At 43.7% G+C, this 25,879-nt stretch overlaps 2 protein-coding genes across 7 annotated transcripts; one reads left to right on the top strand and one right to left on the bottom strand.

The window, feature by feature from the left end:
- Positions 1-1,531: 1,531 nt before the first annotated feature.
- Positions 1,532-10,004, bottom strand: LOC107326566 (phospholipase A2 inhibitor and Ly6/PLAUR domain-containing protein). Of its 4 annotated transcripts, none has more exons than XM_088139940.1 (6): positions 9,794-10,004; positions 7,729-8,001; positions 6,773-6,889; positions 5,157-5,309; positions 3,762-3,905; positions 1,532-1,844 (listed from the first exon to the last, which is right to left on the bottom strand). In XM_088139940.1, exons 2-6 carry the CDS (start codon positions 7,793-7,795, stop codon positions 1,696-1,698), a joined length of 630 nt encoding a protein of 209 aa, XP_087996066.1. In that variant the 5' UTR covers positions 7,796-8,001; positions 9,794-10,004; the 3' UTR covers positions 1,532-1,695. The 4 variants fall into 4 exon arrangements, with proteins under 4 accessions (XP_087996066.1, XP_015746273.2, XP_025031809.1 ...); XM_015890787.3 differs by having other exon boundaries at positions 7,729-8,485; XM_025176041.2 differs by having other exon boundaries at positions 7,729-8,485; positions 9,945-9,991.
- XRCC1 (X-ray repair cross complementing 1) lies at positions 9,962-25,590 on the top strand. 3 transcript variants are annotated; one of them, XM_015890789.3, is made up of 17 exons: positions 9,962-10,172; positions 11,077-11,169; positions 11,813-11,920; positions 12,400-12,558; positions 13,589-13,669; positions 13,786-13,900; positions 14,261-14,382; positions 16,049-16,172; positions 16,540-16,765; positions 17,462-17,578; positions 17,662-17,761; positions 18,994-19,165; positions 19,465-19,519; positions 19,956-20,101; positions 20,608-20,698; positions 22,148-22,223; positions 23,107-25,590. In XM_015890789.3, the coding sequence occupies exons 1-17, from the start codon at positions 10,122-10,124 to the stop codon at positions 23,218-23,220; spliced, it is 1,950 nt and encodes a 649-aa protein (XP_015746275.1). In that variant the 5' UTR covers positions 9,962-10,121; the 3' UTR covers positions 23,221-25,590. The 3 variants fall into 3 exon arrangements, with proteins under 3 accessions (XP_015746275.1, XP_007442870.1, XP_087996064.1); XM_007442808.3 differs by having other exon boundaries at positions 9,963-10,172; positions 13,783-13,900; XM_088139938.1 differs by lacking the exons at positions 9,962-10,172; positions 11,077-11,169 and having other exon boundaries at positions 12,437-12,558; positions 13,783-13,900.
- Positions 25,591-25,879: the final 289 nt, after the last annotated feature.

A 25,879-nucleotide genomic window follows, 5' to 3' on the forward strand; every position in this document is an offset into this window, starting at 1 on the left:
AACATTTTTATAGCAAGACGCCAAGGGACCTAAGAGGGTGCCCTGTCCTGCATGATGGCATTCTGTTCCCATCTTGTAACCCTAGACCTGTCATTTATTTTTTTTTCTTTCCAAGAGGCATATAGTTGTAGATTTTTGGGGACACTCATATCCTGCCTAGAGAATGGAGGAAAACAAATCTGTGTTCCCTTCGAAATGCAGAACATGTAAATATTTGTCCCTGTAATTCTGTCTGTCCCTTTTTTTCTGCTTGGACTTTAGACTTGGCCAGTTTGTGAGGAAATCTAACACAGGCTGTTTACCCAAGGGCTGACCAAAACCATTTCCCTGGTCCACAGTTGTTAATTGAATAAAAGACATACAATGATGTAGGTGTGTGTAACTGGAAACCTTGGTCTCCTTCATGGTCTTGGCTGGCCAACATTCATTTGAGTACTGTCTTTAAAAGTTGCAAAAAAGAGGATAGGATTATGGTAGTTGACTTTTCAGGTAGATTTTTTGAAAAAGCATTTGGCACGATGTGTTTTGGCTGGCTAGAGTTTGTAACGCTTCCTTCCTTCCTTCCTTCCTTGTAATGTAATCAATATGGAGCTGCTAGGATGGGGGCACAGAATGGGTGACTTGCTACCACCTGCATTCCATTTGCACTGCTCTGAGGGTCGAGAGCCTGCCCTTGAGCTGGGAGGGTCAAAAAAGTCAAGATGGTGGTCATGCCCACATGATCACACTCCTTTTTAAAATATGGTGAGTCTGTGACACATGTAAAGAAAGGGTAGGGCTTCAATCATGCAACTGCAACTACTGGACCTTCTTGACTTTGAGATATACACATCCACATGGATGACCCTGCCCTGAGTATATTTTGGATGAAAGTGCATGGGTAATTTTTCTCAACTGATTTTTTTGGCAGTTGGTAAGGGATTTTAAAGGTGCAGATGGAGGTAGGAAGCCTCCCAGTGGTAAATTATCCATGTGGACTTCGATCATCTTTTGACCTATTGGATTGTCCATCCCTACCCACCTTCAGACTCCGTTGTCCTGCATTCTCAGTGAAGCTTCATTTGGCATAGGGAATTCCCTCTAATTCTATAAGGAAGGGGAAGAATTAAATGTGCACATATAAAACAACGTATCTTGTGCCTTGAGCAATGAATGCTCCTGTTTATGGTTTCCCTTTTTAAAACATTTCCTATTTTTTTCTCTCTCTTCTGTTTAATTATATAAATAGAGGCAAATACACACACACAGCTTGTTTCCTCCCTTATATTCAGTGAAACAGGAATCCTTTTTTCTGTATGTTGAGTTCTGAAGCTCACCACCTTTCTGGGTTTCCACTGAACCTTCCATGGATAACAGCAGGAGCTTTTGACCTGCCTGTGCATTAAGGGCCCTGTTGACCTTCTTTTGAACAATGGCTGCATTTCCAGCTTTCAGGAATCAGCTTCTTGGACTTGGCTGGTCTGTGTTTTCAACCCATGACCCCTCCTGCCTGCCATCTGCAGCCTAAGCTGAGTGACAAATGATGCATTGTTTTTCATGCTGTTTATTCATTAAATTCAGTGAAGGAGATACTACAAGGACCACATTCTCAAGTTGCGAGAGACCGAGGAGCAAATCATCTGAGAGGGTCCTCCAGCAGAATCACACCAGAGGCCTCTATCCCCAGGGCTTCTGAACCCTCCACCAGTGCCTCCTTTAGGTGCTGCTGGCTCTTGTTGCTGGCTTGCACCCAATTTTGTTGAGGTGAAAGGTGACTCCCGCAGAGTAAATGCTGGTCTCCAGGGGCAGAGAGCATGCTGAGGCAGAGCTGCAGCCTTTGGCAGCAAATGGCACAGGGTTATCACCTGGGGAGCAAAAATTCAGTCTGTTAAGTGGTCCTTGTGGCATCAAAGAGGAGATCTGCCAGGTTGCCTGTTCAAATTCTACCTCTGCCATCACCCCAAAGGGTCTTGAAGAACAGTCCCCAGCTCCTTCATGGAACCTAAAGGGATAGTATCCTGCATTCTGGTCATAAACTTGTCTTTTGGTTGGGTTCACACCCGTGTTTCTCAACCTTGGCAACTTTAAGATGTGTGGGCTTCAACTCCCAGAATTCCCCACCACACATGTTAAAGTTGCCAAGGCTGAGAAACACTGCATTATACTCTCTTGTTAACTTCTACATGAAACCAATTGGTGAGGTCATCCACCCCTTTGGGGTCCAATATCATCAGTGTGCTGGTGATACCCAGTTATATCTTTTGAGCGCAGGCTGGCCATGTGAGGCTGTCAAAGCCTCACCCCAGTGCCTGGAGGCTGTGCAGGTATGGATGGGGAGAATCTGAGTCCAGCTCAGTCCTACCAAGACTGAGTAGCCGTGGCTGTTGGGACTGCCCAGATCTAGGAATTTTCCATCTTTACTCCCTGGATGGGGTTGCACTTCCTTAGTCAGGAGTGGTGTGGAACTTGGGGGTTCTCTTGGGCTTACAGCTCTTGCTTGAAGAGCAAGTGGCAGCTGTGGCCAAGGAAGCCTTTGCACAGCTCCATCTGGTGCACCGGTTGTACCTCTTCTTGGATTGGTCAGCCCAGACAGTCACTCATGCCCTTCTCACTTCATGACTTGACTGTTGCAAGGTGTTCTATATGGGGCTGCTCTCGAAGACCATTCAGAAGCTTCAACTGTCCAGAATGCAGTGGCACAAGCAGTGATAGGCTTGAATTGGCATGCCCATGTAATGCCTCTGCTCTGTGAGCTGCACTGGTTGCCAGTCTGCTTCCGGGTGTAATTCAAGGGTATTACCTAGAAAGCCCTATATGGCATAGGGCAGGGCTATTTGAGGGACCACCTGCCTTCCCTGGTTTCTGCCTGTCCAGAACAATCAGAAAGCAGTATGGGCATGCTCTGGGCCCCCTCAATTAAACAAAGTCATCTTTTGGGACACAGGAAGCATGCCTTCTCTATAGTGGCACCTGTCCTCTGGAATGAGGTTCCCCCTGAGATGCTTACGGCTACCATCCTGATGACATCCTGGAAGACCTGGCTGTTTTCCCAAGCCTGTGGCTAGGGTGAATGGGACTGCCCTGTTTATGATGTTTTATGTTTGCTTTATTATTTGAACTCCCGTCTCGTACTGTAATTATTTTGTAGTGGTTAAGGCACCAGGCTAGAAACCAGGAGACAGTGAGTTCTAGTCTTGCCTTCAGCACAAGACTAGCTGGGTGACCTTGAGCCAGTCCCTCTCTCTCAGCCCTAGGAAGCAGGCAATAGCAAACCACTTCCGAAATCCTGCCAAGAAAACTGCAGGGACTAGTGCAGGTACTTGCCAGGGCTCAACACTGACTTGAAGGCCCCAAAAAACCAAACAAAAACCAAACCAGTTGTATTTTGTTGTTTTTTACATTTCTGTATTGTTGTGAGCTGACCAGAGTTTGTTGGAGTTGGTCAGCATCCAAATTAAATACATACAATCAATAAAACAAATGTAGTTTGTTTGGTTTTTGCTAAGCTTGTTGAGCAAACCTAGCTACTGTGGTTTGTATATCACCGCTTATGGCTTAGCATATTGTCTGCATTAAACCAGTAGTGATTTATTCAGTAACTCTTAATTAAACAAAGTATCATTTAGTACAAATGCATGAACCCATGAACACTTGCAGCATGCAGGAACCCTTAGAAACCTTGCCGGGGCAGGGGGGGGATAATATTTTATGGGAATAAAATTAATTGCTGATGCCATCTAGGTGTTTGCACAAATGAGCTCTATTAGGCAAATGATACTTACCAATGCTCAAGGTTCCAGATGTGGTTATGCAATGATTGTCTTCTCCTGTGCAGTTCAGAGAGTCCACCATTTCGCACTGATCAAAACCAATGTTAAAGCAAGCTGAGCAGGTCAGCCCATTGGGGGTGGTATTCACAGGTGGCACTACAAAGATTATGCCATACAGAAGCCTTAGTTCAGCAGCCCTCAATTATACGCCATAGTACATAAATCAAAGCATTTGCAGACAGGCTGGAGGTTGTATCCCTGTAGGATTTACTGCACTGGGCATACTTATGATCATACCTGCTACACAAGTCCCATAGAAGTATAGGGAAAGCCACTGTCCTACTGGGATTCTGAATGAGCCACTACTTCCAATCAGGCTTGGGCAATCATACTGGGGGACGCCATTTTATTCCTGACTGGTCCAAAAGTACATAGTGGATTATTTCAATTTCAACTGATGGTGCACCATCAATTACAGCTTTATTGCTTGTGGGGAGCAGGCAAAGGTAATCTCTCCTTGACAGAAAGAGAAGGAACTGTAGCTGAGGTAAGACTGGAATGTCTTAATCACCTTCAGCTAAATAACCTTGCAAGGTGGTTTACTAGGGCCTCAAACAGGCTTTGGTCTGACAAACAAGAAGAGGCATGAGAAAACCTAGCAAATAAGCCTTAACATAACCATCCAGCAAGCTGCTAGGAACCAGTGAAGCTTTCATGGAGCTGCAAAGGTGCTACCAGACTCCTACAGATTTCAGTAAGGTACTTTGAATGCTAGTCAAGGATAAATACAGAATCCTGGAAACTGCAGGTAGAATTTCCCAGCCTCCTTCATAGTGAGTTCATTAAGAGGGAGGTCCTTTGAATGCATCAAAACACTTCTCCATGGTCTTCCTGCCACCTGGACCGGCTTGCTGTTCATCAGTCAACCTGATGTTCAGTTTGAAAAGGGGAACTTCCCCCTGGGTATTCAAATAGGACCTTTCCCCTCGATTTTTAGAAAGTCCATAAACCATGACTGGAATGTTAGAAATGTTGAGGAATGCCGTTTGAATTTTGGCCTATGGAGTGTTACATTCCTGGTTTTTACATTTTTTTCCCTATGAATTGCTAGATTGAGATGGCTTTATTTCTTTTGTCAATGGCCTGTTTTATTCTGCATTTACAAAGATGGTACTTGTATGCCGCTCAGAGTCAGCTTTGATTGAAAGGGCTTATAAACCTTGTAAAATTAATTTAAAAAAAATACTTAAATTTTGAGCAGGGTTGGACATGTTGGCTGCTCAGACTCCATGTGCCAAATTAGGCACAAAGAAATGCATGGAGCTAAACAATCCCAGTGAATATTTTGGGGACTGGGAATATCAACTTTGGAGCTTTGCTTGGGGAGAGGAACAGATGGTTCCTTACAATCTAACTTTTTGCTGTTGCACAGGTCATCTTGGCAGCAGCTGGAGGTGCTCCAGAAATGGATCTCAGAGTTGATGGTGACACTGATGGGTCCAGGCTGGCAGTTGCTGCCAGCAATGCAGGTTTTGATAGTCTCAGTGATTTTGTCGGCCCCTGGGGAAGAAAATGCAGACAAGAGAGGTTCGGTTAAGACAGGTACACCTACCGTTAGTTGTTGTTGTTGAAAGTTTGTTTGATAAAATGACTGAAACTACCATGAAGGTGGATGATTTTCCATTGTAAGCTAACCCAGACGGTGACAATAAGTGGGAAAAGAAGAATGGAAGCAGGGAACACTGCCTGTTGCCTTTTATTTCTCCCACCATCCTGACTGGGAATAATGCAAATTGTTCCTCAGTGTATCAAGAAGGCTCCACACTGAAGGAAGCTGTTGTAGCCCAGCTGGCTTTTCTGATCCTTCGAAGCTCAGTATTCTGAAACTAGACAGACTAGAAACATTTCTAGATTCAGAATAATGGGGCTCTAGGTACTTAAAAAATTAAGTCTGTCTATAATCTATTTTGAAGGAAAATGCATGGGTGGTGCACCATAATATAATAACATGCCTAATTTGGGTATTTATGTATATAAATACATACCTGTATTTATGTATATAATAATTTCTATCCCAACCGACCCCTGTAATACAGATATTGTATGTCATTATAATCCTTTCCATATCAATCATCACCAAATTGGGCGCATGAAGCCCAAGGGGATGTGCAAGTCGATCCATTGGAGTGCAGGAAGAAAATATTAGAATGTCTATTTACATTTATTTATTTCAACCTTTTAAAAATTCTATTCTGGGGAGTATTTATTTATTTGATTGATATGGCCTTCCATCTCAAGTTAATGACCCTGGGCAGCTAACAACGTTAAAAAGTATAAAAACAGAAAGACCAACACCCCCCCCCCAAAAAAAAAGGAAAACATATAAAACAGCAGCCAGGGTAAAAACAGATCCATCCCTAACAATTAACATAGCCAATGCATAGGCTGAACCCCACCTTCAGACCCCCAGGCTTGGTGACAGAACCAGTCTTTAAGACCTTACAGAAGGCCAGCAGGATTGGGGCCTATCTGACCTCTAGGGGTATGACGTTCCAAAGGGTGGGCAGTATGTTTTATAAGGTTTTATAATATACATAATATATAATATATGAGTAAGTACAGGGAGTGCCCAGTTTAAGAACGAGCTCCGTTCCCAAGGTCTGTCCTTAAGTCGAATTGTATGTAAGCTGGAACAGTATTATTGTATAATACTATATAAGTAGTACTGTGTAATGAACTTGAACCACTGTGTATTTAGCTCGAATCCTTGTGTATTTAACTCAAATTTTGCTACAGTAGGCTGCATTCTTAACTATGGGTTGTTTGTAAACTGGGCGTTCTTAACCTGGAGACTTCCTGTAGTACATGTATCAATATATCAACATATTGGGAAGGTCTGCTCAAAAGTTTTATTGATAACGTTGCCCAGTCGACTGTTCTACGCAGTCTTCTGGGAACTAAGGTCCCTTACTCCCTCTGCTGGTTCAAAGCAAGACTTAGGGCCTCGTCTGTCCTTTACTCACCCAAAGAACTTATTCCCACAGAGGTAAAACAGGCATCTTCAGGCGTTTTACAGGTGTGGCTCAAACCGGTGCAGTCGTTACCTGGACTTGCACAAGACTCACAGATCAAACAGGAACCTGGGAAAAAGCAAGAGAGATCAGATGTGGTTTATTCAACAAGTCATTGCTGGAGAAATTGTGGCTCATTGAATAAGTCTTCTGGTGCAGAGCAGTGTTTCTTACATTTTTTGTTCTTAGGACCCCTTCCCGGTTTTAAAAATTATGGAGAACCCCAAAAGAGCTTTTGTTTGTATGGGTTATATTTATCAATATTTACCATAGTGAAAATTAAAATTCATATGTTTGTAGAATATTTATTTATTGAATCATGTAAAAATAACATTAACATAAATAAAATATTTTTCATTAAAAACTCTATTTTTTAACAAATAAAAAATAATAATGAGAAGAGTGGCATTGTTTTAAATTTTTGCAAACATCTTCCATATCTGGTAAATAATTTTGATTTTGCAGATCCCTGAGATGGTCTTGGGGGCCCCCCAGGGGTCATCAGACCACCCTTTAAGAAACACTAGTGTAGAGAAACCATTGCTTAGCATTTCATCAGAATGAGAAGATATAGCAAATTCAACTGGAGTTCCTGGTCTTTGTAAAATGAGGTTGTCAGTTTTGGATAACTCCCTTGAATCAACACTATTCGAAGCAACCTATGGCCTCCAGAGCAAGATAAAAATGTTCAACACGCACAGGAGACAAGCACACCTCTGAGACTGCCCTTTGGCAAAGAATTTATTTATTTATTTATTTTTCAAATTTGTATGCTGCCCATCTCCCCCAATGGGTGACTCTGGGCAGCTCACAATAATAATAAAAAAATTGCAGCACCCACTTTGCCTTTGCAGTCTTTTGGGGAGTGGAAAGACTGCAGTGCCCACACTAGATCCAAGGAGACTCACCTTGAGTTAGGAGTGCAGCCAGAAGGAGGCTGAGGCTGGGCAAAGTTGCCATGCTGGTGGGTCCCATAATTTGCAGATCCGTAGACTCTGAGGAGGACGCATCTTGAGTGGGAGTATTTATGCTGGACCAGTTACATAAGGATGAGGGAGTGAGTAGTTGGTTTGAGAAGCACTTAAAACTCTTGGGCAGCCCCCATCTGCTCTCTTCACAGCTGACTTCCTTGTCTGTTGATGGCCTCAAGGGAGCCCTTTGTGTGCCAGATGGTGTCTTCCCTTTGCCAAAGAGAGCACAACCAACTTCATTTTCTGAAATGCCTCTTGTGTTTGGCAAGGGAGGGGAGCCAAGGTGTTGTGTTTCAATTGATGGAATACAAAAAGAAAGCAAGAGAAAGAGGAATGCTTTCTTATCTAACATCTAAAAGCCACTTTACATTTTGTTGAGAGCGAATGGCCCCATTTGTGGTGGGACCAAGTCCCAGTCATCTAAATTTTCACTGCAGTCTGGCCCTGGGGAACAGCTTTCTGCATGCCAAGATTGCGGTCATTCAAAACAGCCTCTTCAAATTCTCTTTATTCCAGGAGCAACAAAGTGTGTGTGTGTAAGGGGTGGAGGTCCATTGTGAATCTGGGGGAGAGCAGGCTTCTTAGCAGTAGTTCCTGGAGCTCGGAGTCTTCCTCAAAGGCTTTTGTTTTCAAGAGCTTGGCCACTATTTTGCATCCTGATGACTGGAAAATTCTGGAGTTGTGGTCTCTGCATCTGGAAGATGCCAAATTGGAAATGGCTAGTGTAACCACAGCACAATGGCTTCTTTAACTGCCCATAGGGCAGATGGAACTCATCACTTTTCCCATGAGTTGAAAAGGTCTAGTTTACAAAGAACCTCTGGGTATCTAAAACTTTGCTGTGCTCTTAACCAACCCTGAAATGGCTCAACATGCTATCAATAGCATGGGCAGCAAAACAAACCCAGTTCTTAAACAGGGAAGCTAGAGATTTCAAGAGTTTGTCTACAAACTGAAGAGCCTTAACACTGACTTCTGAGCAAAGGTGTGTGTTTCTGGACCAGTACCAGAGAGGAAGCAATGTTACTGGCCACATCAAGAAATTAAATTAGATGCTCTTCTCAGACTTGAGTGTTTGTGAAAGGATGTGAACCCCCAAAGATCTAAACATCAATGATGAGGAAATATTATGAATCCTACAGTGGGGCATGATCAGATCACAGCATCCCTCTTAAGCTGCAAACCACGGTGTAATGATGGACAACTGGGTTCACACAGTATGCTAAACCCAAATGAAACAAACCACATTATGGATTGTTACCCTGTAACAGTTTTAAAGGCACTCTTGGCTATCATCAAGAATGTGAAATCCAGAAGGACTTCCAAGCTATGACCTAAATCTATCTTGTCCAGATGTTTGGAAGGGGAGGGAGGAGTCAGGTTTTGAAAGACTGAAACCAGCTGATGTACAACTATGATGTCCGCCATCCTTTTCCAACCAGGCAACCTTCAGATACGTTGGATTCCAACTTCCATAACAATCCACTTATTTTTTTTAATCCAACATTGCCAGGATCAGGATGGTGAAACATATATAATAAATCATTTTTCTGTTCCTATGGCAGTGTTTCTCACTCTTTTCAACTGGCTGGGGAATTCTGGGAGTTGAAGTCCACCCATCTTAAAGTTGCCAAGGCTGGGAAACACTGCTCTATAGAATTCTTTTTTCAAAGGGTAGGATTATTTTTATTACTAAATAACAAACATGCAATAGTAGATTAATAACCTGACTCATACAAATGATGCTTTGCTACTTCTGTTAATAATCATTCATTTTTTAAGCAATGTTACTAATTCTCTTTTTCAGAAATAAGGCCTGGGCTATTTTACTTCCTCCACACTAGTAATTTATCTCAACACTGAATGGTTACAAAGAGTTAGGTTGGAAATCCCTCTTAGTGTTTTTCAGACTTGGCCACTTGAAGATGCGTAGACTTCAACTCTTAGAGTTTTCCAGTAAGAGATGCTGGCTGGGGAATTCTGGGAATTGCAGTCCACATACCTTAAAGTGGCCAAGTTTGAAAAACACTGTTGGAATTCGAAAAAAGGCCGCGAGATCGCATGCGCAGAAGCGAAGCCCAAGCAAAAGACCGCGCAACGGCGCGATCGAAAGGCGCGGATCTGAGCATGCGCCACGAGTTTCAACCGCGGACCCTCCTCGGTCTGGCTGCACGGCGGTTAGAAGACGTCGATCTGAGTTTGCGCCATAGAGAGGTCCTCCGCAGTAGAGGAACCATAGAGGCGAGCGGCGATGAGCGTAGAGCGCCTGCTTCCGGCGCTTATCGGAGTTTTGCTGCCGGGTGACGGCGGTGGCAGAAAGTGGCGGGGCAATGCCGGAGATCGAGATCCGACATGTGGTATCTGCGAGCAGCTCCGACACGGTAGCGTGGCCTTCTTGGGGGCGGCGGCGTCCGCTTGGGGAAGAAACCAGCGGGGGGACGGAGCTGTTAAATCGAGCCGTGGAGGCAGCCATTCTTAGGCAGGGGGTAGTCAGGCATGGGGGCGGTGGACCCTGGAAGAGCCTCCCGGTGGCTTCGGGGAAGGAGGAGGCGTGCAGACGGTGCAGACTCCCTTCGGCGAGGTCGTGACTGCGTGCCCACGATGCCTAGGCCAGGCAAAGCGAGGATGGCTGCTTTGGGCTTCAGCGTGTGGGGGGAGCCCAGCAGTGGTCGCCAGGAGGGGTGGGAACCTGGCCATTGCCTTCAGCTATAACCTGGTTGATTGGTTTGAGCATCGAGCCACTGTGTTCCGCTCACCTGGGTGTAGGCTTTGGTATGTTGGGTGGACCCAGCCAGAAAGAGACAGAGGAGAAGAAGAAAGAGGGTGTCATAAGATGAAAAAAGGGGTGTCAGCGAGAAGGAGGCTGGGTTTGCGCAAGGCATTTTCACCGGAATGGGGTAGGGGCGTTCCTTTTTGCAGGAACCTGGCCATTGCCTGTTGTGTGAAGTAGGCCATTGCATTAAGCCAGAATAGGATTCATCTGTTCAGGCATTGTGGGTTATGTGAATTGGGCAGTGTTTCTCAACCTCAGCAGTTTTAACTGGCTGGGGAATTCTGGGAGTTGAAGTCCACACTTCTTAAAGCTGCTGAGGTTGAGAAACTCTGGAAGAGAGCAGTGGTGTTTTTGGATGGAAATGTGTTGGGTGAACTCAGCCCATGCCTAAGACAACTGGGGAGGAGAGGGGGAAAAGAGGATAAGAAGGAGTGAGGAAGGGATGAAGAAGCAGCTGTGTGGACAGGAGGATTATTTTCTGCCATTGATTTAACCTCTTTTCCTATCCCCAGGCTCACTGTGCTGAGAACCTGCTCAAGGCTGACACGTATCGCAAGTGGAAGGCTGCCCAGGCTGGGGAAAAGCAAATCTCTGTCATATTACAAGTGAGTTTCTACTAGTCCCTGGGTGAAATCAGTCCCAAATGCTTGCTGCAATTGTTGTAAACGAGGAAAGAATTTGGGAAGCACTCCTAGTATGACAAATTGCTGCAGGAATATTTATACAGTTAGAAACTTGTGTAGGTGTGTGTGTGTATACATGTACATATATATATATATATAGAGAGAGAGAGAGAGAGAGAGAGAGTGTCCTACGAAGAAGTAAAAGTAAATAGGCTTCAGAGTAAGAAATCATTTTCAGGTAGTATTTGGAAATCTTTCTTCATAATTCTCCTCTTATAATGATTGTAGTTGATGAGGGTTCTGCAGTGAATTTCTCATACTGTATGCTTAACCATCCACCAGTCTCCTGAAAAATAGCAAAATTAGCTACTGTCATGATGTTACAAAGGGTAGCAGCTGACAAAAAGGAAAACATTGCTATCTTGGAGAATCACTATCAGTCAAATTGGATAATAATGAACTTGGTCCTGATTTAGTATAAATATATATGTATTTGATGTTAGCATGGCTCATCATACATGGTCGGGACATATTTGGTTAAATCAGTATCAGTTTGTAAGACCTGGCCCTATAGGATTCCTTTCCTGCATTTTCCATAATTCTCTCCTGTTCTGTCCCCCTACAGTTTGAAAAAGAGGAACAGATTCACAGTATTGATATTGGCAATGAAGGCTCTGCCTTTGTGGAAGTGCTGGCTGGCAGCTCTGCCTCTTCCAGTGAGCAGAACTACGAGGTGAGTGAACTGGGGGTGGTTCTGAGAGTTCCCATCATAGTATGGAAGTGATACCTTCTGTGAAGCTGATGTCTTCAGTGAAGGGGGTTCAGTGCTATTTCCTTTGTTGCTTTTGAATATGTACAGTCACAAATGGTGGGATTCCAGCAACGTAAACCAACTAACATTTGAATTCAGGTATGTGTGGCTCTTTACAAGCTGTCTGCTGAGCAGTTTAGGCAAAACACTAGAGGTACAAGAGGTTAAGGGTGGATTTCCTCCGAACCCTGCTCTCCCTCTGTATTTAATGTTTGTGTAGTGATTTTTCCTGTGTATGAAGTTTCCATCAAGAGCCCAAATTCTGATTTGATGTTCTTTTGCTTGCACTCGGGCTGTTTGGGGAGGAGTCTTCTGAGTTAGACCTGGAATTTAGTAAGAGATATATTTTTTAAAAAGTTTGCCTCTTGATCTCCACTCTAGCGCTTTCCATTCCACCTCAGGTGCTGTTGGTTACATCCTCCTTCATGTCTCCCTCAGAGAGCAAGAATGGCACCAACTTGAACAGAGTCCGTATGTTTGGGTCAGATAAGCTGGTGAAAGCTACAGCTGAGAAGAAATGGGACCGAGTTAAGATTGTTTGTACCCAGCCATATACCAAGGTTTATATTTTGGAGCACACACAAAGAAACAAAATATATGGGATGCTGGTCATAGTCTGCCTTGGACTCCTGCATTTATTTCCTACTCAGAGACTTCATAGGGAGCTGGTATTTTTTTAGTGTACTTTTTAGCATCTCTGTGTTTGGTATCTGTCAAATGGGCTCCATGCCTCCTTATATTATAGCTGCACTTTGAAGCTGAGATAATCACCATTTTCTATATGAGAAAACTGAGAAGTAGATCTCAGGTAGTTTTGATGATTATTTATCTGGCAAAAGAAGTTGTGAATATTAATTTCTTCTAAGTGAGATCCCAAATTTCTGGGTACTCCTTGTCTGGAGGTGAAACCACAGAAGTTCACATTTATATCTTTGGTATGTTTCTAAATGAAGGTCCGTAGATAGGGGGCATTAGCCAAATGAATTAAAATCTGGTTGATCCTTTTTTTAAAAAAATACCATTATCCTATGAATGTTTATTCAGAAATAAAGCTCACTGAGTTCATTGAGATTGATTCCCAAGTACATAAAAGTGAATTACAGCTTTACTTGTGGGTGAAGTTCTCACAAAAGAGCACTTAAGCTCCAGGACAGAAAAAGGCAACGGTTTTTAGCCATTTATATTAAGGAAGAGTGTCTCTAAGGGATGCAGTCTCTTGTCCATGAAGAGGAAATTGCAAGCTCTCAATAGGTCAGACCTTCCTGTTGACTTACTAAGCCCATCTAGGAATCCTCCAGATGGATGGATTTCAGTTTCCAGATTTCTCAGGAGTCGGCAGTTGTAGAAGCTGAGGTCCCCATACTTGCACAGTGCCCCGGGATGGCTATAGTAAGGTTTGTCTTACTTGCTCCTACCATTTATTAGCCACTCCTAGGTTTATCAGGCTTCTGTTACAGAGCTGGTTTCTGTCCCAGCTTTGGAGGGGATGTGGTCTGTAATTAGAGAAGGCAGCTGCATGCACAGAATGACAACTGCTTAGGGTGGCCTGACTTGGTAAATCTGAATGCTCTTGCTCACTTCTCTCTTCAGTCTTTGGCTTACGGCCTTTCCTTCGTGAGGTTCCACTCTCCTCCAGACAGCAATGAGGTGCATTCCAAAATGGCTTCACCGGTGAGTATCCCCTGATGTATGTGACCCATTCCAACTTCTGCGATCCTGTACTTTATTGCTCTTCTTTAACAGAATCTGGATATCTCATTCTCTTTTTGTTCCGCCTGCATCAGAAGCTTACCAAATTGGGCCAATTTAAGGTGAAGGATGATGACAGCAACTCTAGCTCCTTGAAACCTGGTGCTCTGTTCTTCAGCCGTGCCAATAAACCCCTGGTCTCCCCTCCTAAAGGTAACTCTCACAAGTCTTATCCCACCTAAAGGTAGTTGGAAGATCACAGTTACTATTTATCATCCAACCAACAGGAGGCAATAGTCTTTCTCTGTTATTCCTTAGAAGCTGATATTAGGTGAGATTCTGCCCTTGCAAGTAAAGACTCGATCAGCACTAATTGCCATTATCAAATAGGATCTGATAAAGTGAGATCTGTTGCCTTCTTCCTTGGTCATTCTTGAAATGAAAATCGTTAAGTTGAAAGTGTCAGTTCTAATGTTTTATCTACTCTTTAGTGTCTGCAATGTTTTCTGCATGTATAGGTATCCACACTGAGGCTGGTGATGATGATGATAATGATAATTATTATTCTTGCAGCCTCCCAGAATAACCAGCCTTCACCCAGTTATGCTGCCGCCTCATTGCAGACCAGCAAATCTCTCTCTCCTGACTCTTCACCATCAGCAGTGGAAAAGCCCACCACCAAAACCTCACCCAAGGTGAAGAAAATGAAAGCCACATACATGGGTGGGCAAATGGTCACGTTCCAACCTTTTTCTTTCCCTAAAATGCTATTCCGCACCCTGGCACCCTCCAGTATTTTCGTTGCAGCATCCAGAATTTCCAGCCAGACACATTAGAAAGGTTACAAATTGGGGACATGGATGAACTATAGCAATGTTTTTCAAACTTGGCAACTTTAAAATGTGTGGACTTAACTCCCAACTTCCCATGCTGGCTAGGGGATTCTGGGAGCTGAAGTTGACTCATCTTAAAGCTGCCAAGTTTGAAAAACCCTGATGTGTATCTCTGCTTCAGATGTGCATCGTACCTGTAGATCAACAAGCAAACCTTAAAACACCCTTTGTGGTAGGGGCCTGAAAAGCCCTGGACTCTTTTCCTTTATACTTTGCCTGATTCACCTGCAGCCCATAGCCTCTGAAAGATTGTCTACTTTTTTGTAAGGGAAACCCAGGTTATTCCTCATATTGCAGATGGAAGGCATTGGGTAAGATACAGACTAAGAAATAGTAGTTGGGTTTATATGTTTTGTGATGCCCTAACCTAATTCATTTAGTTCTGGCTTTGTGTTGCATGAACTCAACCAGTAGTGACTTATTCAACAAACGGGTAGCTAGGCAAAGTATGGCTTAGTGAAATGTGCAGTCTTAATCAGTGACTTCTCTAAGGGTTTCTAATAAGTTCATATTAGAGGAAAGGCTTGAGTGGTGGCCTTTCTGATTCACAGCTTATCTGATATGCTGCACCAGCTATTCTGTGCCTTTAACATGAACAGCGAGATGTTTCATTAGATCCCAGTCTGTATAACAGACTGCTGCTAAGGAAGCAGGAGCAATTGTCAGGCATGAAAATAGAACCAAGAGGAAAGAATTAACTCTGCCTCTTCTAATCAGAAGACAAGACTTCAACTGTTGCTAACTGATAGAGGAAGCCCTCCCTCTTGGCCCTACTTTCTGCAGGCTTTTTCCCCTCAGTTTCATATCCAAGCTGAGCAAGAAAAATAAATACAGGTAGTCCTCATTTAATGACCACTCGTTCAGCGACTGTTTGAAGTTAGATAGCACTGAACAAGTGTACTTATGACTGGTCGTTGTAGTTGCAGCCATCGCAGCGTCCCCACAGTCACATGATTGCGATCCAGGTACTTGGCGACTGGCTCGCGTCTACGATGTTGCAGCATCCTGTGGTCATGTGGTTGCCATTTGCAACCTTCACTGCTGGCTTTTGACAAGTAAAGTCAGTGGGGAAGCCAGCAGGAGGTCGCAAATACTGACCACATGACATCACACAAGTCCCTTAATGACGGCAACCAGAAGTGCTGGAACTGCCGTTGCTAAGTGGCATGGTCATGTGACATCGCGCTTAATAACAGAAATTCCAGTCCCAATTACCATCATTAAGCGAGGACTACCTGTACTTCCATTCCAGGATCTGCTGTATTGCCTCTCTAGACACATGAGCAAAGTTCATCCATGGATTGGAGCAGCATTATGGCTCCTAGAATTAGTTATGGCCAGACTAAGGGATCCTTACAATACAAGCCTATATCTGATTTGTCTTAGAGGTAAATCCTATAAAGTTGGGAGGGGCTTCTATCCAAGTATCTTAGTATTAGCTGCAGCCTTAGTTTTGTTCTCTTTGCAGGAACCCACACCAGTCAAAAGGAAGTCTGAGTTCAGCAAAGAAAATGCTGGTCTCCCATCGGCAACTAAGAAAGCTAACCCTGATAAATCTCGCGTTACACACCCACCTTCAAAAAAACACAAAGGTGTGTGAAGAAAGGGGGAAACTTGCAAGTGGATATTTCATGCAGTACATGATTATTTATTTATTTATGTGTGTGTGTATCTAATCAATGAATTTGTGTGGCCACCCATGTCAACAAGTGACTCTGGGTGATGAACAGTATTAAAATAAAATTAAAGCAATTGCACAGGTAATAGCTCCGAGCATGAATATTTTGGGCACATTACTTTCTTGAAGCTGGATTTCTAAGCACAGACTTTGGGTAGAAAGGAATATCTTATGGTTGCATCTGATTTTGAGTAGTTTACATCGAAGAATAAGCAATGATTTGTGCCTACCTTCTTCATCTTAATTAACTTCTGCATTTTTTTTTTTTGGCTGATTTGCAGTTTCTCTCTCCACGTCTCCTCCCCAGAAGACGCCGCCTTCCAAAAAAACTCTGCCAGTGCAGTCTTCGGAGGAGACAGCAAATGGGTCTTTCCAGCATCTCCTACAGGGTACTGTGTTCGTGCTGAGCGGTTTCCAGAACCCCTTTCGCTCTGAATTAAGGGACAAGGCCTTGGAGATGGGGGCCAAGTATCGTCCAGACTGGACCCCTGACAGCACTCACCTCATGTAGGTGTCCTGTACCCAGTTGATCTGCCCTCCTAAAGCATTATACTTGTTTTTTTTTTAATTCCTTAGAAGTTAAGCCAGTGGAATCTCAAATGCTCTACTCAGGGAGCCCAAGACCTCAGCTTTGTTTTTGGTAGAAAAAGAACTCAAAGAGACCCCAAATGTTGGTGCTGTAAGCATTAGAAAGAAGGAGTTATTTCCCTATTGGTGTCTTCACCAAAATGATCAGAGCGTAGCACGCATCTGTGGAAGTTTCCAGTTTCAAAACTGCCGTAGCAAACTAAGACATGGACATCCATGGGGCCAGTAACTTGTGTATCATAACATAAATGACATGAGTCACATGAGTCAGATATGATGATGGAAATACTAGGTTGCATCCTTCGTGCAGTAATGCCTAGATGTCTATGTTGTTGCTTTGACATCTGCACAATTGGTTATGGATACCCTGAACTAAGAGCAGATGGAGGACTTCAGTTTTTGAGTGGGCAGTTCCCATTTATGGCTGCCCAAGATTATGTCTGGATAAATTTGCTGGAACTTACTCCCCAGCAAGTTTGCTGCCTCAGCGCCCTTCCTTTTGCATTGCTGTCTAATGGTCAAGATCTCTCCCGGTGCTGCTACTCTTTCATGCTGGTGCCTGATGGATTACAATGGATCTCTCAGTGCTGAGTGACTCTGCTTCTCCTTCTATAGCTGTGCCTTTGCCAACACCCCCAAATACAGCCAGGTGAAAGGGCTCGGGGGCACCATTGTGCGCAAGGAGTGGATCCTGGACTGTTACCGCACCCGGCGGTGCTTACCCTGCAAACAGTGAGTTGTCAAGGGGAACAGCATCTGGGTGGATTCTAGTCTAGCTTCATTTCAGATTATAACGGGCAGGTTCCCTTTCCCAGGTACCTGATGGGTGGCCCTGACTCTTCCAGCAGCGAACAGGAAGAGGAGAGCGAGGAGGAGACCTCAACTCCACATCACAGACCTTCGGCTCCTCAACAGGTTGGCTGGATCGGTTTGTTTTTCTGATTTTTCAGTTATTGTGGTATATGGTGAGTTTCATTGTAGGTTTTTCTTATCTGATTTGGTTATTGTTTTGCAACCTGGACATTAGTGGAATCTGATGAGATTGTAATCCTCTAAGAGTGTTTTGACTTTGGCAGGAAGAAATTAAAAATAATCAATAAATATCAGAGTTTAATGACAAAGAAGTGTTGTGTTCAAGGAACAACCCCTGCCCAATCAAGTAAACCATATTATGGCTTCAGTTAATAGTCTAGTTCACTCAGTGTGCTCAGAAAACAGCTGGTTTCCTTAACATGCTGAAGCAGAAACTATCTTACCTTATTTTAGCCTAACCTGGTGTTTTGTGTGAACCCAAGTAAAATGTAGCACCTTGGTTCATCTGCAGGGGGCTTCCTTTTGTTTGAATAGAGTGTCTTTGTTCCTTGCGACTAATCTAATACTTAATTTGTGTCTGTTTAAAAAAATAGGGTTCAAGCTTTAATCCTGTATTTTCCTCCTGTCTTTTATATATATGTTGGGATATTCCTCACTGGGACTGGGTTCATGCACTGCATTGTACCACAATTGGATGAATTCACATAGCATGCTAGGCCACAAACCATGCTTTATAACCCACACTGGCAATGGCTGGGTTCACACAGCCTGCTGAGCCCAAAGTAAAGGAACCAAATTGCATCTTGGTATGTTGTATGACTTCAGATCAGGAGTTGAAGGGCACAGGTTAGGGAAAGTTGCTTTCATCAATCAATTAGCCAATTACAGTGTCTCAGATACCTTTCTCAACTGTATAAAAATCCTCCCCAACTAACAGAGACAGCCTTTAAAGGATATGCAACTGCCTTTATAAAATCACCTGAAAAGGAAAACAGTAGCTACCTTAGAAGAGGAATTTCCCCCCTTGTGGAGGGGGGTTCCTCTTCTAAGGGAACAGGGGAATGCCTCTTCCAGTATGACTTCATCCGCAAAACACACAGCATCTTAAGCTGCTCAGCTGTCTTTGAGTCATTCAGATGGGGGAATAGAGACCTTGAGGCCTATGTGTGGGGTTTCATTTCCAGCTTGAATTACATCGAAGTCATTAAATCCAGGCGCTTTGCCATGGATTAGCCAAACCGCTTTGCTGTGTAGCCTTCTAAAATGGCAAGTTGCTGTGGCAAGTTTGGCTTCCTCTTTGCCCCTGTCATTTGAACCTTGTCTTTCTGCGCCAGAGAACCAGCGTGCCCAGCCCCAACCACAAGGTTACACCTGCCACCAGCCTCAAATTGATGCAGGCAGTGCCACCAAGGGTGTCTTCTGAGGAAGAGGAGGAGCCCACCACCTCTCGAAACAGCAACATCCACAACAATTCAAGGGCGTCCAGCGAGGATGAGAAATCCACAGGTAGAGTGGACCATAGTTTTGGGGTGGAGGGGAATGTTCTTCCCCACAGAATCCTTTGGAGTTGGCAGGAATGAGGCTGGTGGTGAGTTGGGCACAGATGGGTGAGACCAGAATTCAGACGCCTCTCTGTCCTCCCTGTGGGGGTTGTTGGGGAGGCTCGTGAAGGATTCTTGCTTCTCTGGGCCACTAGTCAGCCATCCTCTTTCCACCATGATCAGAACAGTTTACCCTGGAAATTGACAGCAGGGACATAAAAGAGATTGCTGATTTATCCTTTCTCTCTTCCTGCTGTCTCTTAGGTCTTCAAGGCAATGGAGATGAAGGCTCTGGTGACACAGATGATGAGTTGAGGAGGTTGGTCATGTGATACCTGTTGTGGTTGATCCTTCCTTAAGCCAAGATGGTCTAGGGAATGGGAAACCATGTGATTATTTGCTTAAAGGGCCTTCAGTTATGCCTTAGGTACAAACAATGTTAGCAAGTGAACAAGTATGGGGAACTCGTGGGGGATTACTGGAGATTAGTGGGAAGAGAAAGGAAGCTGTAATTTAAGGGAAAACACTCATTCGTTGAGTCAGCAAAAAGCTTTTCAGATATCAAGTGTACAGTCCTTCCTGATTGAGATGGGGATAAATCAGATGAATCAGTCAATCGATCAATGTAGTTTCTGTGCTTTTAACAGAGCTTGCCCTCTTAGATTCTGTGGGTTGAAGCTGGAAGCTTTTGTGTTGTGATGGGTCAGTTAGCCAAGTCCATTCTCAAAACTGATTCCGTGTCTCCTCTGGCTTAGAGTTGAAGAGGAACACCGCAAAAGGCAGCAAGGGGGACGGAGGCTTGCCCCCGAACCAGACCACGACCCCTATGCTGGTTCCACAGATGAGAACACAGATGTTGAGGAGCAAGGAGAGCCAGATCAGCCTATCCCAGAACTGCCAGGTTTGTCTAAACTGATCTGATACAAGGTTTGGTTTTTGTTTTACTTATTTTTTCTTAATCTAGGTTCTAGTCTGTGAATCAGTCCACTAAGCTTTAGCCAGATAATCTGTATCTAATAGTTATAGTGTGTATCTTGAGAGGCTCTTTGTTTCTTCTAAGTGAGGATGAACATGCTTGTAAAAGTGAGCTTTTATTTTAAGAATTAGCGATTCATAACCTCAAAAAGACACTTGCGTTGAGACTAAATTGAAATGTATTTAGCTTAGCCAGTTGGACTGTCTAATAATTAATAGTAACAGCCTTAGCTTTTCCTGGCCTAAGGAAATGAAGATAGAAAATGGGGCATAGCTTATTTCTTGACTTGCTAATAAAGGTTTTTTTGGGGGGGGGGAGTGTCTTGGATGTGATCAGACCTATGGATCTGATGATTAGAGAGCTAATGGGGTATGTTTGGGTTGTCCAGTTTTCATTCCACTTCTTCAGGAACTTTGCCCTTTCCTTTCCAGATCTGTTTGGGGGCAAATGCTTCTTCCTTTATGGTGAATTCCCTTTCCAGGAACGACGCCTCTTGAATCGCTACATCGTAGCTTTTAATGGGTGAGTTTTACAAGAACATTGTTGTAGGGGTCTCCCAAATGTGATGCTGCATTATAATTTGGGGAAATAACCAATTCTCCCTCCCCCAGAGGGAGCAGGGAGGTTTTAAGCTTTGGTGTAATAAACCAATGTTGTTTGGTTTGGTCAATTTCTTTGACTCAATTTTACAAATTAAGATTCTCTTTTTTTAATAATAATAATAATAATCCCAAAACATCTGGGGCACCACTTGAACATCATTGGCATTGATAAAATCACCATCAGTCAATTGCAAAAGGCAGCTTTACTTGGAACAGCTTCCATCCTGCGATGATACCTTTAACACTATCAAACAACATCTGTCTATCCCAGGTCCTTGGGAAGGACTCGATAGGTGGATAAAAATGCCAAATGCAGTCTAAACATCTGGCTGACTGTGCGACCAACCATAATAATTCTATAGTGATAGGAGGAACCGTGGTAATTTATCCCTTGAATTGTCTGGCATCTCAGTCTTGTACAAATATTTCAAGTTTTTTGTGAGGGACAGTGGAAAAAAAAGTATCACAGTGGAATTGTATATGAATGCATTGAATGCAGTGATTCTCCACATTAGCAACTTTAAGATGTGTGGACTTTAACTCCCAGAATTTCCCAGTCAGCATCCTGGCTGGGGAATTCTGGGGATTGAAGTCCACATTTCTTAAAGTTGCCAAGATTGAGAAACACTGCAGTAAAGCTTTTAAAGGCTTTGTATTATATGCAGAAAGGTGCCTGTTGAATGTTGGGTATATTTGTGTGTGTAATATGTATATGCATATGTATATATGAATTCATTTTGCAAATTCATACATCCACCCATCTTAATCAAGTAACTCTGGCAGCTAACAAAGCATAAACCAGAAACATACATACTGTATAAAAACAGTTAAAAAAAAAACTGTAGAAGATGCCAAGAAAAATATTCAACTCCTCACCCAAACTGTCAGCAGATCAAAACATACAGATTGGATTTCACTACCATCCTGGCCCTAAAGCCTCTGGGAAGAATGAGGCTTTTAAAATTTTCTAGGAGGCTGACAGTTGGGATAATCCAAACTTCATGGCAGAGTTTGTTCCACAGGGCAAGTGCTGTGACTGAGAAGACCCACCTCCTAGGTCCCATAAGACAACATTATTTTACAGAAGGGACCTGGAGCATGCTCCCCCTGCCCGATCTGATGGGACAGGCAGGAACCACCAGAGACAAGTACTCCCTACATAATTATAGGGAGAAGAAATGGAATTAAAAATGGCCCTGTTTCTGAATATTTTCTCTTACAAGGGCTGGCATTGAAATGGCTTACCTTTGCTGCTCTAGGCTTGATGCCAAGCCAACTCTGTTGGAAAGGCTTTGTGTCCTTGATGACTTCTTGTCTCTAGAGAAAAAGAGAATTCTCTCTAAAGAGCGTACTTCTTGACTGCTTGCAGGGAGGTGGAGGAGTATATGAACGAGCGCGTCAACTATGTGATCACGGCTCAAGAGTGGGATGACACATTTGATGAGGTGAGCTAGCCTCTTCAGGCTTCAGGGAATTAGCCCTGAAGAACAGATCTTCCAATTAATAAGAGCGATAGGAAGATGTATGCAGTAATTCTGAAGATCTTTGATGAATTATCAAATTTACATTGAGCCGGATACCCAATCTTCTGGCGGCTAGGAGCTGCACTTATTTGTTATGGGGAGGAGGTAATGAGCAGGGCTGAATCATGTTTTTTCTTCTTTGGAGGTGTCTGTGTCTTTGTGTCTTTCAATAGTTTTGGGCTTATGCTTTAATTTCCATGTGGTTCCAGCTTCAAAATGATGGGGAGTTATGTTCACGAGTGCAGTGAAGAGACCTCCATGGTGTGTGGAAAAAGAGCTTGGGTGTTGAAAGTTACTGACATTATTCTTATATGGCCCCATAAAACAGTCCCAGTTTTTATTACTGCATTCCTCTGTGGTGGTCTCCCATCTTTCCAACTTACACGAGGAGAGTGTATCATTCCAATACTGATCTGGGCTAAGTTAAGCTGAGAGAGAGAAAGAGCATTCATTGCGGAGTCACCCACGGGGCTTGAGGGCTTAATCTCTCTCATTTTCTCAGCCTCTTATAGAATTGTTGAAAGGAGAAAAGAAAATGGGATGGGGATAGGGATAGGGAAAATTTTGGAGGACTCTCCTTTCTTTGAACAACTTGGAGGCCTCAAAGGTCATACCACCACACTGTACTGGCTCTGAGTTGGTGCCTGAGATGAAGTTTCCAAATAGGGATGTGGTGGGAGGAGAAGACTATTAATTTGAATGCTGTATTAGCCAGCCCCAGCAGTCTGTCTACAGATGGGCTGGCTTTTGCCATTTTGAGCAGAGCAGAGGCTGTTGATGGTCTCTTTACTGGTTTTGGCTTCAGGCTCTGAACGAGAACCCCAACCTGTCCTTTGTGCGTCCCCGTTGGATCTACAACTGCAATGACCGGCAGAAGCTGATTCCCCACCAGCCGTACGTCGTCGTGCCACGAGCATAGGAGAATCCCTGCTGGAGTTTGTATATAATGTATAATCGCCTCTCTTTGGGAAAGACCCTTTGCCTCCTGGCTAGTGGAAATAGGGCACTCTTGCTGGAGGGGTGGCCTTCCTTCTAAGGGCCTTTCCCCGCCCTCCAACATTGCTGTGGTTTGGATGGTCTTTGGTTGCATTTTTTTCACCCTGTCGCACCAGATCATGTTGGAAGCCAGTGTGCTTTTGGAAAGCAGTGTGTGTTGTGGGCTGCTGTGGCACAGGCCCAGCGTCATCTTCCAGGATGGAGAGAGAGCTCCCTTGACATTAGGGCCCAGAGTTGAACAAAGAAAGAAGTTGATGTACAGACACAAATTCACATACATCTTCCACGCCTTTGTATTTCTTGCCCTTCTCACTACCCTTTTTGGTATTTGTGGTCGCCTTTCTCTTCTTCATCTTCCCATGGCATTGTAGAGGTGTGTTCTTGCTAAGTATTCTTGCCTCTCCCTGCAGAAATGTATTTCTTCGTACACTCGGCCTCTAGAGCAGCAAACCTATTCTGCTAGCAAGTTGCTCGGGGTTTTACAGAAGAAAAGCCTGCGCGTTTGTCACTCAAGATGGATCACGTTTTATCGTGTTAGAGATGGGACTTGTCCCATCGTTGGTGTAGGTAAACCTCCGTTTGTTGACCGCACAATCTGCAGACCAAGCCAAGCCCATTTTTAAAACGCAGAGCGTCACAAATCGGGTTCATGCCTTCCGCTTGCACATTTTTCAGAAAAAAACATCCATGAAAAGTAACTTCCCCCAACCCCCACCCCATACTGGCTCATGTTGACAAATGGCTTTTTCTGATTCGGAAGTGTTATGTATGTGCTCCGTTTCTACGTGTGTTTAAGCATGTGGCAGCTAAGTGAACCCTCTCCCTGGCCAGTCATTCTAAGAGGGGGGTGTTTGGCCTAGAAATAGAATGGTAGCAAAGTTGAGAACGGAAGTATTGGAAGAAACCATGACTGTCTAAACGGTATCACGTTTCTGGGGTAGGCTCATGTGGCTGAAGACTCCCTGGTTTTCATTTTCAATGAATTTATCCAAGTTTCTCTGTAGGAAACAAGAAACTGCTTTAGTTAATCTCATTATGGAATTATTCATTTCAGCAGAACATTGTCAGTTTCAGTATAAATTGTTCTGCCCTCTGCTCTGCTATCTTCCTTGGGGGAAAATATTAGACTTGTCCTTTTCTGGGGTGGCCTTCATACAGGTTTTCAGAGTGACATCCCATTCCCAAAAGTTCATGCTCCTTCTCGCTTTTCAGTTGCTGTGAACTGGACTGGGAGGCCTTGAATAATCTACCTCGTTTTTGCAGCTGATTTCTTCTTCCCCACCTGGTGGGTGCTGCCCTCAATATTTGCGATCAAGCCAGCAGTTCTTCTCTTGGTTCTTACTTTCCTGCTTTAACCCCAGGAAAAAAATGTTAATTGGTGGTGGAAGCGTTTTACTTGTGGGCGCTGCAGAATTTAGTTCAAGCCCTTCTCCTGTTGAGACACCTCTCAATCGTAGTGTATTTAATTATTCCAAGCAGATTTTTATAAAGATTCCACGATACAAGCCAGAGATTTTCCCTGGAGCCTAAATTTTATGTGCTGGAACTCTCAAGCATATAAATAGGAGAGAGATAACTGAGGAGGAAGGAGGAAGTTTCCTTTCTACTGCTTCTTTTTTTAAATAAGACAGAATAAACTTGGTTGTACTTTCATCCCTTCTTAATCCTTTATCTTGGCAATTCAGAACTTGTCCAGATAAGGAACGGCTGAACTATTAACTAATGCCCCATTTTAGATGGAGTTTGCTCAGTTCTTTTCAGTTTGAGTGGATTCCCTCCATGCAGATGATGGCATTTTAAGCATAGGCTTGTCTCCCCCAGCAAGGACAGTGCAGGTTGGGGACTTCAGTTCTCAGAACTCCCTAGCCATCATGGTAGTTACAGAGAATTCTGGGAATTAAAGTTTGCATGTCTGGAGGGGGCCAGGATTGGAGAGAGCTGTTATAGGGCATATCCTGGCCTCAGAGGATGGGCTGTTGCCTGGGAGGCTCGAGTGGGAGGTGTCTAGAAAATCAGCTTTCATGGAGAAATTAGCTTTGTGAGCACATTAAAAGGAGCGCAGAAGGAATTTGCATGCTGTTATGAGGAGAGAGTAGCCATGGCAGCTAAACTGGGTCAGTGTTTTACTACAGTCCATGTTCCACAAGACTCAAGGGCTTCTGTTTTCTATAAATTTACACCTTGGTTTAGCAGTTGGTCTGAGGTTCTAGCAATGGCAACAAAACTTCACAAGATGTATTCTTGTTCTCTTTTCCCATATCATGCTATGTTTTTAATAAAACAAGATGCAAGACTCCGGGGGATATCTTTTAAGAACTTATTTATACTGTCAGGGAAAGAAAATACTTCTCCGTGATCTTGAGTAGGACTCCTGTGCCGCTGATCAGAAGAAATGCCTTTAAATCTTTACAAGAAGATTCTAGTGTTTCAGATGGCAAGGGGCAGTTCTAAAACGGCTTCCAATTCTTCCAAGTCAGACAACGAAACAAAACCAGGGCAGAAAGGGTTGTAAAGTAAAATATTGCCCAGTAAACTCTCCCAACATGTCTGCTGTACTTTCTCTCTGCCCTGGCTTTGTCATG

The sequence above is a fragment of the Python bivittatus genome, unplaced genomic scaffold, assembly GCF_059951505.1.
Source record: "Python bivittatus isolate LINGU-HERP-01145 unplaced genomic scaffold, Pbiv_v1 ctg000310_np1212, whole genome shotgun sequence".
Taxonomy (NCBI): Eukaryota; Metazoa; Chordata; class Lepidosauria; order Squamata; family Pythonidae; genus Python; species Python bivittatus.

What these genes read in the sequence shown, in the direction of transcription:
- LOC107326566 (XM_015890787.3), bottom strand. Translation starts at nt 8,143, where the DNA reads ATGTTAGATAAGAAAGCATTCCTCTTTCTCTTGCTTTCTTTTTGTATT. An exon ending in TGTGGGAATAAGTTCTTTGG is followed by an intron (nt 5,310 to 6,772) that starts GTGAGTAAAGGA and finishes TTTCTTCCCCAG; the next exon opens with GGGCCGACAAAATCACTGAG. An exon ending in CAACAGCAAAAAGTTAGATT is followed by an intron (nt 3,906 to 5,156) that starts GTAAGGAACCAT and finishes TAATCTTTGTAG; the next exon opens with TGCCACCTGTGAATACCACC.
- XRCC1 (XM_007442808.3), top strand. Translation starts at nt 10,122, where the DNA reads ATGCCGGAGATCGAGATCCGACATGTGGTATCTGCGAGCAGCTCCGAC. An exon ending in ATTCCAAAATGGCTTCACCG is followed by an intron (nt 13,670 to 13,782) that starts GTGAGTATCCCC and finishes CGCCTGCATCAG; the next exon opens with AAGCTTACCAAATTGGGCCA. An exon ending in ACAGATGATGAGTTGAGGAG is followed by an intron (nt 19,520 to 19,955) that starts GTTGGTCATGTG and finishes CCTCTGGCTTAG; the next exon opens with AGTTGAAGAGGAACACCGCA.